This window comes from Phodopus roborovskii, unplaced genomic scaffold, assembly GCF_943737965.1.
Source record: "Phodopus roborovskii unplaced genomic scaffold, PHOROB, whole genome shotgun sequence".
Classification (NCBI taxonomy): Eukaryota; Metazoa; Chordata; class Mammalia; order Rodentia; family Cricetidae; genus Phodopus; species Phodopus roborovskii.
In genome coordinates, this window is record NW_026126525.1 from 16,986,299 (window position 1) to 16,999,578 (window position 13,280).

Below are 13,280 nucleotides of genomic sequence, written 5' to 3' on the forward strand. Positions count from 1 at the left end.
TGGCATCTTCTGCTAGCACTCTTTTAGATTACAAACCCGCAAAACAAGTTCACCTTGATCTTTCACATTAACTCCAGACTATCTTGGGGAAAACAAATTTGACATAAATGTAAACCTATCTGAAGAAGGCAGAAATAAAACAGCTCTTTTGTGTTCGGTTATAATAAAGCACCAGATAGATGTAACAAAGACTCTCTTAGCCTGTTGTTGGAGAAATATGGCTAACAATGCCTCCCTTGAGCAGGACCAAAATCCCTGCTCAGCCGTAAACAACAGCATCCCCTTGATACAGGGCAAGCTCCCCACACTAACCTTATCTGGGAAGATCAGAGTGGCAGTGACTTTCTTCCTTTTCCTGCTCTCGACCGCCTTCAACGCCTCTTTCTTGTCGAAGCTGCAGAAGTGGACTCGGAAGAAGGAAAAAGGGAGGAAGCTCTCAAGAATGAAGGTGCTATTAAAGCATTTGACCCTAGCCAACCTGCTGGAGACTCTCATTGTCATGCCGCTGGATGGCATGTGGAATATTACAGTGCAGTGGTACGCTGGGGAATTCCTCTGCAAAGTTCTCAGCTATCTGAAGCTTTTCTCTATGTATGCCCCAGCCTTCATGATGGTAGTGATTAGCCTGGACCGCTCCCTGGCCATCACTCGTCCCCTTTCTGTACAAAGCAACAGCAAACTTGAACAGTCCATGATCGGCCTTGCCTGGATTCTCAGTATTATCTTTGCAGGACCGCAGGTAAACCATTACTCCTCAACTTGGATGGATATGGTTATTCTGTATCTAACCTTGAGCCAAGGCAGAACCTACTATGTGGGCTTTAAGAAACAGGTCACCAGAACTCAGAGAGTAGACTTTAACCCTGACTACTTTGTCTTCTCAGGCAAACTTCTTAAGCTCACTGAGGGTCTGTTGATTCATTCATAAAATGGGGTAAATGCCTACTTCACATGCTTTCGAGATGATTGGATGTATAATGTATTAAAATATCTAGTAGTATCTGTACTACATAGTAAATGTCCCCCGAAATTTCTTCTCACAACTGAATATATGCCCAGCCCCTCCTTCTTTCCCATTCTTTCTCTTCGGTAGACTTGAAATAGTGTCATGCTGTGTTGCCAATGTTGTACTCAAACGTAAATCCTCCTGCCTCAGCCTCCCAAGCCATAGGGATTGTAGGTGTTCTCCCTTTGTGCTCAGGGTCCTCTGTCTTTCCTTTTACTCTGGTTGAAATGGATTCAGTGGTTAACCGAGAGACTGTTTAAACATGAGACTTACATAGGTGGAAAATATTTATAGTACCTAATAGGATACTGAACAGAATACATTTTAAAACTTAGTAATTTTATGTCATCTGTTTAAAATAATTCTAGGCACAGAGATACATACTTTTCACCACACCCTTGGGATATGGAGACAAGGGGATCACAAGTTCAAGAACAGCCAAGGTTATATGGAAACTCTAACTTAGAAAAAGACTGGGGCATAGCCCTTGCCTGAAAGCTTTGAGTCCAGTCCCCAGCACTGATGAAGGTATTATAATTAATTTCTAAAGATATAACAATAAAATATTTGATCAATAAATGAGAGAGAAAAATTTAATTATATAAGGCATTGACATACTCAAAACCCCTTAAATCTGTGAGAAAGCCTGATAGTTTTTATGTGCTCTGTATGATGAAAGATGTAGCACTTAAAATTTATTTTAATTGTAAACTAAAAATTGTGCATATCCATATAGTATAATGTGATATCATGATATATCATATCTTAGAAAAATTAGATGGGGAAATAGAGTAATTATAATTTCAATCTAAAGTGGCTTTTTAAAACAATATATATATATATATATATATATATACACACACACACACACACACACACACACACACACACACACACACACACACACACACACACACACACACACATGTTCGAACAGAGTAGAACAAGACAAAAAATAATTTTGAATCATCTAGCAATGACATGATGAAACTGAGGTTAGGATGATATCAGAGGAATCAAACACTCTGCTAACAAGTCCTGAAACCCCTTGCATGCTTTATCTTTTTCTTTGTTTGACAGAAGGTCTTACCTAGACCAGGATAACCTCAAATTAGCTACATAGCGGAAGATGACCTTGAACTTCTGATCCTCCTGTCTGTATTTTCTGTGTGTAGGAATTACAGGTCTGTAATACCACATGCACTGTGTGTAAAGATGGAGATGAAACTCGGAGCTTTGTGCCTGTTAGCCATAGCCTTTCAGCTATGTGACTTTGAGAATGTCACTTAACTTTAAGTTTAAAGAGGTGTAGTAGTGTATTCTTTTAATACCAGCACTTAGGAGGCAAGGTGGTGGGATGGAAAATTCAAGGCTACTTTAGCTAGATGGCCCAAAACAAAATGAATATATAAATACATAAGCCATGCTAGGAGTAAGTTATGCTTTATATTAAACTGCCTACTACCATTCTTTAATTTTAAAGATTAGATTAATACTCATGTATGTCTCTCCCTTTTTTCTTCTCTTCATAATATGGTGCTTGAAGTCAGCAAGAAAAAAAAGTGAAATGTGAGAACGAAAATGTTTTTTTTTCTTTAAGTAAGAAAAAAAATATTTGTATAGAAAAGGAATTATTCACATTTTTCAAAATTTTAGTTTGTATTCATACTAGGCAGTAAATTTGCCTAAGGCATACAAAATTATGCTACTCACTGAAAACTGTTTGATTCAGAACATGATAACGTCTTAAAGTTATCATTTCAAATGGAATTTGAAATTACATTCTGGAAATTTCCAATTTCCAGAAGAGGAAATAAGCAAAAACTGAGGAGGGAGACAGGGATGAGGATATCCCAGCAGCCAAGCCTTGGGAGGAGCTCTTATTTATGACCAGGCATTTCCTAATTTAGGTGTGGCTGAACATAATTGAAAGTCACATTCCTTAATGAGAGTCATCTAAGACCACAGGAGTGCAGAGTTGCAAAGTGTTTGCAGGAAGAGTTTATGTTCCTGGTTTATCTTGTTCGTGTGGAGTATTTCCAAAACAGCTTTCAAATTCTATAGTTAACACAAGCCTGTAGGCAAGAAACGGGCCACTCCTTAGTTTTGGGGATAAGAAAGCATGGTCTGAAGATATGTGGAGACTTGCCTTGACACATGAGCTAATTTACTGAGTAAAATGCCCTTCTGAACCTGACAAACAGCTTAAATTCAATAAAACCTTAACCTCCCATGAGCAATACTCCAAATGGTGTTTAAAACACAGTAGTAACATGCTAGACTCAGCAACAGCAATAATAATGAGATGAGAAATAATAGTAAAAGACAAAAATATGTGTCAGAACTGTGCTAAATGTCTTTGCATGCAATATTCCATGAATGTTCCCTACAACAATATAATTTATGTATATTACTTTTATTTTGTAAGCTCATGAATATTATATGAGATGCTCAGGGTTATTTCTAATGAGTGGAAATGTCAATATAATGCAGTTAATCTATAGGCAAGGTGTAAATCACACTACTCTATTTTGTTCATGGGGCTATTTACCTATCTATATCTAGGAACCCAATTAATATTAGACATAATTATGAGATAAGCTTAAAAAGCATATTCTGCTGGGCTTTGGTGATGTGCACCTTTAATCCCAGCACTTAGAAGGCAGAAGCAGGCAGATCTCTGTGAGTCCAAGGCCAGCCTGGTCTACAGAGCTAGTTCCAGGACAGGCTACAAAGCAATATAGAGAAACCCTGTCTCAAAAAAACAAAAAGAAAAATTACATTCATTGCATATACATGGGGTCTTTGCTCATAGGATATAGAAATAGATACATAAAGATACGAATACAACTTTCTTAGTACATTTATGTTATACTTGTATATGTACGCTTTCAGAGATGAACACTTTCTTGGTACTGGGTACCACTGAGAGAGCTCATCCCTGGGAAAACTAATTCTCCCTCTCAAAATTGTTGTTAATTGCCTGTAGTTCTTTGTCTAGGAGTGGGACCTATGAGATTTCTACCTTCTAAGTTAGCATGTCTATTGATGCCATCATTTTTTGTGTATTTTTATAGTTCTGTTCTTGTGCCACGATGCAGTGGTCCTCTCATTGCTAGGATACACAATCTCACAACAGACTTTCTGGCTCTTTATCTTTTTTCCCCAAGAGGACATCAAACTTTACTAATGTTTTAAACCCAAAAGAATCAGCTAAGCATCCAGATTAAATCAGATTTAGCACTCAGAACCACAGTTTTCTGGTGTTAAGTTTGGCTGTGAAGACCTTCTGGAGGCCTTAGCACATGTCCATGGTCCTCTTTGTGAGTAGACAACCAACATGTTGTCCTGAGCCCTATTCTGTACTCCAGTTTATCTGCTTACAGAAACCCAAACCTGTGCAGGTTGCGATACCTATAATCTCAGCACCTGGGAGGCAGAAACAAAGGATGACATGTTGAAGGTCATCCTTGATAATACTGTGTGTTCTAGACCAGTTTGGCCTTACAGCCTGTCTAAAAACAACCCAAACACTAGAAACCTGGGGTTCCCTCTGTAGCTCAGAGCTTTGGATTGCTTATTCCCCCGTTTTCTGTCCAGTGCATAGGTAGTAAGCACACACTGAAGACTAACCCAGCAGCTGATAGCTTGAGAGTCAGGAATATGTAAATGGTGCCCACAGTGCTCATGGACCACTTATGGCCAGAGGTTTTAACTACTACACTCTACCACATCAGGCAATTCAATCCCATAGGAAAGAAGAGCTTAAAATAACAAATGTATATCCAGGCAGATAACATATAGTATGTGTTTACAGTTGATGTATGACTAAATATTTATGGATACAAAGAAAATTTGCTTGCCTCAAATTTTTTTTAATTTATTTTATTTTATATAACAAAGTCCAATTAAATGAAAACAAATATTTATACATAATATTTGGGAATTTGGGCATTGTTCTTTCCCAACTACTTCCTGCTGGTAAGGCGCGCGCTGTCATGGGGGATTCGAAGAAGATTCAGAAATCCTGGCTGTAGTCTGTAAGGCTGCTTTGTCCAGCTGTTTTGAATGTAGGATCCACCTTGTACTCTGTTTCAGGCAGTCTGGCATGATCAAACCACATTAGTCTGGAAGGAATCCACATCTTTTCATTTTCTGTGTTTGCCTCAAATTTTTATAAATAATGATGATTGAGGTTTATCTAGTGTTAGCTTTGCTGGCTCTATTCCCAGGGGCCTCTCATGTAGCAACTCAGTTGTCATGACATCACTGGGAGGAAAATTCTGTTATGATCTCTACTTTAGCTGGAGAAACTGAAGCTAATTACATTTGGGAAATTTTAATCTTTGCTACAGTTAGCTTGGTAAAGTGTGGATATTAGATCATATTCTAAGAATAAATAAGTGCCTTCAATTATTTACCTTCAAAGAAGGTAAGCAGAACGTTCTTGATTACGGCAAAGTGAAACAAACACTGATAAGAGTCTTGGATAAAGGAGGAAACAGTAAACAGAAATTGAAGAAAGAATCCAAGGACAAAAGAACCATTGAAGGCAAAGTGAACCCCTATATTAATCCCTCAGAAGAACACGGTACAGAAAACAAAACAAATTGAACCAAGGCTAGAACAAATTAATTCATGGATAATATTCTGAATCCCTATGTACTTTCCAGAATTTCTGGTTTTAAACCAATCAGTCTATCATGTATTAAGATTGTAACATTAACTCCACAGTACTCACTTACTAAATTCCCAGCTGTGGGCAAAGTGTCATATTCTAAGAAGGACTAAGTATTCTCAATTGTTTGTAAAGAAGAGAAACAATGTTCTTGATTATGGCAAAATAAACACTGATAAGAACAAGACAGTGGGAGGGTGGGAGGGAGAGGGAACGGGGATCAATATGTAAAATAAGAAAAATAATAATTAAAAAAAAGAACAAGACAGAATGTACATCTGTCTGCCTGTCCGTCTGTCTGCCTGTCTGTCCGTGTGTGTGTGTGTGTGTGTGTGTGTGTGTGTGTGTGTGTGTGTGTGTGTTTGATCTATTTTAAAACTACAGTTTAGGCCTGCCAGTGGTGGCACACACCTTTAATTCCAGCACTAGGGAGGCAAAGGCAGACAGATAGATCTCTGTAAGTTCAAGGCCAGCCTGGTCTACAGAGCAAGTTCCAGGACAGGTTCCAAAGCCACAGAGAAACCCTGTCTCAAAACAAAAACAAAAACAAAAAAAAAAAAAAACCTACGGTTTAAATAAAGTTGTTTGGGATAAGAAAGATTTAGTCTGGATAGCTGGGAATCCAGCATGGGACTGACTCAGATGCAGATGGAGAGGACAAGACCAGGCTGCAGAAACACATAGAGACAGCTTACCTGAACAAGGAGGAGCTAATGGGCCCCCAGACTGATAGCTGGGAATCCAGCATGGGACTGACTCAAGCCCCCCTGAATATGGGTCTCAGCCAGAAGGACTAGGCAGTCTAAGGGACCTCAGACAGTGGAGCCAGGATGTATCCCTGGTACACAAAAGGACCTTGGGGAAATATCTCTCATGGAGGGATACTCCCTTAACCTAGAGATAGGAGAGAAGTCCTAGTCCCTATTTCAAATGACTTGACAGATTTAGGTGACCCCTCCTGGATGGCCCTACATGTGGAGTGGGGGGGGGGGAGATGGGAGGGGAGGGTGATAGGGGTGCATGTGAGGCTGGGAGAGAGGAAAAGAGGGAGGGAGGGAAGGAAGGAGGGAGGAGGGAGGGAGGGGGAACTGGGATCGACATGTAAAAGAAAGAAAGAAAGAAGAAAGGAAGAAAGGAAGGAAGAAAGAAGGAAAAAAGAAAGGAAAACTCAGTCTGTAATGTGGGGAAAAGTGAACTTGAATTTTAGAAAAAAATCAGCAGATTTGCTTGGGGTTCTTGGTTTTGGGACCCATGATGTGATCCTTTGTCGCCCTCTAGTGGATTAATTTAAATTTTATTTTCTACTTGATAAAAGATCTCAAATTGAAAAATCAATACTGTAACTACAAATATAAGATTCAAGGTTTTTTTTCCTCTACTCTACAAAGAAAATAATATTTCAGAATTCTTTTAAAATGATGACATTCCACTTCTACCCCATAACCTCCTAAAATAAAGAAACCCAGTAAAATGAAGTTTCTCCAGGGCACTCAGAAATGACACCATAAGAAATGTGCTTCATGAGTCAGGAAAAATAGAATGAGTGTCCACTAGAATTACTTACTGATTTATTTGGTTTTCAAGACTCTTTTGTATGTGCCATGCTTGTGGAGGCCAAACGAGGGCATTAGAACCCTGATGCTACAGCTACATCTCCTAATCCTTCCAGACAGTGCAACTAAAGAGTGAGCTTGCAAATATATGAGCCTATGAGGGGCATCCTCTCTCTTTAAAAAAAATAATAGTTTTTTAATTAAAAGCAATCTTATTTCACATATCAATCCCAGTTCCCTCTCATTTCCATTCTTCCATGCTACCCCCACCCACTCCCCACGGAGTGTGAGCCTCCCACAGGGGATCATCAAAGTCTGTCACATCATTTAGGGCAGGACCTAGGTCCTCCCCCATGTATGTAGGCTGAGAGAGTATTCCTCCACAGGGAATGGGCTCCCAAAGTCCATTCATGCACTAGGGATAAATACTGGTTCCACTGCCAGAGGTCCCATAGACTGCCCTGGCCTCCCAACTGATACCCATGTTCAGGGGACCTGGTTCAATCCTATGCTGGTTCCCCAGCTGTCAGACTGGGGTTCATGAGTTGAGGGGCATTCTCATACACGCTATCACAGTTGTCTTCACTCCTAAAGTGTTTTTGAGTTCTTTAAAAGTTGGAGATATGGCATTTCTTCACCAGTCTTGACTTCATTGGGTGTTTAAAGAGATCTCATACACCCCATAGAAGTTAGCACTAGCAGGATGTTATCACTTAATCTTCCTGCCCTACTGAAATTTCATTTGTCATCCTAGTTTATTTTCTGCCCTCTAAAACAAAATTAAGTACAAACATTTTAAGCAAGACATTTTGATCACATTTTCTTCTCCCACAATTCCTTCCAGATCTCCAACTTCTACCCTTTTAACAAAAGAAAACCCAAGGCTATGTGGTGGTTCCTTTGCTGTCACCCACGTCTCCTTTGCTGGAACCATTGCAGTCTTCCTCGATGATTTATAAAAGTGATGTTTTTGAAGACTATGGGCCATTTGTAAATTTTTCCTCAGCTTAGGGTTATCTTAGGTTTTCTCAGAGCTATATCTTATGTAAACATACTGATGATGTAACACTAGTTTCATCTCAAAGAGTTGTCTAAGGAAACATGATGCCAAACAGTCCCATTATCTATAATGTTAATTTCATGGATATTTTTCCATTTATAAAGCTGTCTTACTCTTTATGAAGCATAATTGTCTATCAGGTAGATATTTTGATATTTTTAATGTCGTATTCTCAAACTTTCATCGATTATTGTTCCAACTATTGCTAATTTTTTGCTGAAATCAGTCAGTATTACAGTGATTAGCAAAGAAACCTCCACTTTATTTTTCCCTGTATTAGTTAACATTTGTGGTTGTACAATGTATATCCACAGGAATTCATGAATTCTTGCTTTACTTGATAGTTTATCCCTGCTTTTTTTTTTTTTTTTTTTTTTTTTTTGGTTGTTATTTTGGCTTGTTTGTTTCCTTAAAACAGGGTCATGTTAAAAGCTTTGGCTGGGCTGGAATTTACAGATATCTGCCTGCCTCCTGAATGCTAGGAGAAAAGGAGTATGCCACCACACCCTGCTTTTATCATTACAGTAATTTCTTTCTTGTGTTTTGACTATTAACTTCTTCATATTTATCCAACTGAGTTTTAGTCTCTCCTACATATTGAGTTCTTCTTTGAACAGTCCCAGACCCTGGCACAGTCAACTGAAGAAACATACTGTATTTTGTCTCCCTCGGGCTTTGGGCTACCTACTCCAGTGAGCGCTGGATCCTTTTGGTAAAGAACGAAATTTAGAAGCCAAGTCACATCATTTCTAGGCTCTCTTCATGGGCAGGACTGAAATTAAATACAAATATGCAAATGCACAGACACATACAGAGTGTAGAGGTGACTAAAAGGACAAAGAGAAAGATGGCATAAAGAAGCTGAGATCTTTCAAGGCAGCAGGCACTTATTTAGTGGACATGTGTGGGAAGCTTCCCAGAAGCCTTGATTCTCAACACAGTGGGAGAAACCTATGTGCAGCCTCAGAGTGTTTAAACACAAAGGGGCTTTCTTATCCCAGGCAATACAACCACCAAGATACAATTTTGGTTTTCTTGGTTGCCTCAGAGCTAACTTCTTTCTGAGACTGCTCAAAGTGACAACCATTATTGAACTTACGGCTATCAGCCAGTCAAAACTTTTTATTTTTAAAATTGAAGCTCTATGCTGAAATATGGTGCCCAGGTTTTATAACTATTCAGGCTATGAGAAACAGGAGTGGGGCTTACCTTCTACCAGCCCCTTTTGCCAACATCACTGCTCATGCCTATCATCCACTTGGTATCATCAGGGGAAAAGCCTCTAAACCATTTATGTTTTGACCATTTTAAAAACTACACCATATTATTATACCGTTCAATGTCTAAAACAAATTTAATGTGTGTGTTTATGGCACATTTTAAACAGTGTGGATATAGAGTGAACACCTCAGCGGAACTGGAGGTGTAAGTGAGGTTTAAGTCTTTAAGTGATCATTGTTTTTCAAGGCTGAAATAATCCCATCAGTTACAAAATCCTATAGGTCCTCCAAACTCACACATAGTTTAAGCAAACCTCACTTACAAGTCTCAATACAACTGTCAAAATGTAATGCCAAGGAATTTAGAAATTGCTTTAGGAAGGAAGGAATGCTTTTGGGAAAAGACACATAAACTTTTTCTTGTTTTTTCACAGTTATATATCTTCAAGATGATCTATCTAGAAGATGGCTCTGGGCAAGCAGAAGTTTTCTCTCAATGTGTGACACACTGCAGTTTTCCACAATGGTGGCACCAAGCCTTTTACAACTTTTTCACCTTCAGCTGCCTCTTCATTTTCCCTCTTCTCATCATGCTGATCTGTAATGGCAAAATCATCTTCACCCTCACACGGGTCCTTCATCAAAATCCACGCAGTACGTACTCCCTTAGATTTGAATAATAATTGTAAACATGCACTATTTTTTTAACCTTAATTGATTCTTTGTGGATTTTACTTCACACATTCCTACCCCACCTATCTCCTCCACCCCTCCAATCTACCCTCTGCTATCGCAACCTCCCCTGAAAACAAACCATTTTAATAGCAAAAACAAACAAAACAAAACGGAGAGAAAGAGAGAGGGGGGGAAGGAGGAAGAGAAGGAGGGGGAAGGAAGAATCGTGTACTAGAAACTATAGTGTGGTCCATTGAGTCACATAGTTTACTTTTTAGTCCATTCATCTTTTCTTGCAAGTGTTCATTGTCAGGAATCATTGGTTTGGCTGGAGGCCTCTGGCTACACCACCTATAATGGACCCTCATTAGGGCTCCACTTGTCCTGTGTCGTGGAAATCCTGTTGTTTTTGGATCTGTAGGTTCATCCAGGTCCATGCTCCAATGGTTAACAAATGAGATGGGTGTTGTAATGCACCAATTCATAGCCCTGGATTCTGGGTCTGGGTGGTATTTGAGTTGGTCAGCCTGCCAGCTTTCCCTCATTGTCACTAAGGAGGCCCAGGCCAGAGCTCTCAACATCACTGCCTAAGCTAGTTCTTCCAATGCAGCCTGCAACAAGCAGCAGGACCTGTTCTGCTCTCAGGTCCCCAGATCCAATCTACTCACACTCACAGCAGCAGGGCCAGCTCTACTGAAAAACAAATTTAAAGAGCAACATTTAGGCAGAGTGTTAGTATATTAGATACTGTGGCAAACATTCACAGATTTTAGGTTATCTAATAATTTATCATCACCCCTTGAAATAATATTTTTTACAATATACTCAATTTATAGATGAGATCTGCTAATGACATCTCATGTTGTCATTATCTACCATGGAATAAAAGAAGAAAGATGGGGGGCTCAGAAGTCTCTATACCTTCTTAATGTTTATGCACAGTTAATAGTTGATCAGGAACAGGAGAGACATTTTTCTTCAGTGGTGTAGACACTTGTTAAGGTGCCATTACTCCTATAAGCACTTAATGAAATTCATTAGGTCATTCAAAAGGGGGAGAGGCATGAAAGTAGAAATAGGACTGCCTGAGAAGAAGAGGCAGGAGTAGGAAGGGGACAAAAGAGCTATGGAGAATGGGATGGATATGATCCAAGTAGAAGATAGATGGATAGATAGAATTGTATATATATGCATATATATGTATATATATACAAATACAGATATGTATGGAATTTGAATATAGATATATATTACATATACAGATATGCCTCAGGATGAAGGCACTGTTATATATAATTAGCATATACAAATAAAAGCATTTTTAAAGGAAGAAAAGACAATTACTCCATTAAAACTCAGGATAAGCATGAAAATATGCTCCTACTGGGCTAATACACCAAATATCTGATATCTAGAATATAGCAAACATATAATTTCATATTTAATTGTGTGAATGCCTCCATTTTTCAAATCCTCCTTGGTTTAAATTTAAGGACACTCTACTCTTCATTCTTTCTTAGATGAAAACTTGCTCTAAATGCATATTTGCTTCTTTGCTGACACAGTATCATTGCACAGGCCAGGCTAGCCTTCTGCCTTTGGCCCCTTGGTGATATTACAAATGAGTACTACCACACATGGTTGGGGTAGGGTAGGAATCTTTTTAAGTAAATTGTCATTACTGGAGCTGTTTTTCTTATAAACAGTAGGTAGAATTAGTTAATCTTTCTTCCATTCTTATCATTTTGGCTTTGTGAGAAAGCTGACTTTAAACACTCTTTTTACCTACTAGAACTCCAGCTGAATCAGTCCAAGAATAATATCCCAAGAGCACGGCTGAGGACTCTAAAGATGACGGTCGCATTTGCCACCTCGTTCATTGTCTGCTGGACTCCCTATTATGTCCTAGGAATTTGGTACTGGTTTGATCCCGAAATGTTAAACAGGGTATCAGAGCCTGTTAACCACTTCTTCTTTCTCTTTGCTTTTTTAAACCCATGCTTTGACCCACTTATATATGGATATTTCTCTTTGTAATTGGTAGGCTACACAAGAACAAATGTGGAAGTAAAGTATCCAATTTCACTAATGGAGGATAAGCTCAAAGCTTATAACACACCTATATACAAGCAAGGCAGAGTTTAAGCTAAGGTTATCAACCTTGTTCTTGAAGACAGTCTTTTTGTCAGAGCCTCAAACAAAAAGAAAAGACCTTCAAAAAAAATATTGATATTTGTCCTTAATCAGGAGCTTCTAAACTAACCTCTGCCTTATCTGACATTTTATTGCATATGATTTGGGCTTCTTTTCACTTCTTCCTTAAATAATAGTGTATACTATTTAAAATAACCATTTTCTAAAGTTAAAATATACCAACAAGTAAGGCTAGGAAACCACAAAATGTTTATAACATCAGCATGGTTTGGGGAGATTTTTTTTCCTCAAAGGGGCCCATCAGCAATAACAGACCCATGCTATCATAGTACCTATGACATGGAGACAGTAGAATGATGTCCATAGGTCAGCAGCAGCAACAGGCTGATGCTATCACAGCACCTGGAGCACAGGGACAGCAGAATCATGTCCATAAGTCAGCAGCAGCAATAGAGCTGATGCTATCACAGCACCTGGAGCACAGGGACAGCAGAATCATGTCCATAAGTCAGCAGCAGCAATAGAGCTGATGCTATCACAAGATCTGGAGCACAGAGACAGTAGACTCACAACCATAGGTCAATTTTCAACCTCCATTTTCTCTTTGGCTTTAAAAGCATTTTTATTCTTACTCTGCAGCCAATCCCACTGCCTGGCAGTATTATTTATAGGATACAAACCAATCCCAGTACATGTTGCAGATTGGAACACACCACTACACAACAGAAGTATTTAAAGGGGATAGATTTTTTTCATGGGCTCTTAGAATTATGCACTGTATAATATATGGGGTTTATGTCAACTGACTGCCATGAATACTGATCTAATGCAATTAAGAAAAAACATATACTAATTGTAAGCATAATATACAATCCATTTTAATAATATGGTAGGCTTTTTGTCTATCACCTTATCCTACTAAATCATTTCCCAC

The 13,280-nt window shown here is 38.8% G+C and overlaps 1 protein-coding gene across 1 annotated transcript; it reads left to right on the forward strand.

Moving 5' to 3' along the window:
- Positions 1-214: 214 nt before the first annotated feature.
- On the forward strand, positions 215-12,229 carry Gnrhr (gonadotropin releasing hormone receptor). Its single transcript, XM_051198259.1, has 3 exons — positions 215-739; positions 9,952-10,171; positions 11,985-12,229. The coding sequence occupies exons 1-3, from the start codon at positions 218-220 to the stop codon at positions 12,227-12,229; spliced, it is 987 nt and encodes a 328-aa protein (XP_051054216.1). The 5' UTR covers positions 215-217.
- The last annotated feature ends 1,051 nt before the right edge of the window (positions 12,230-13,280 follow it).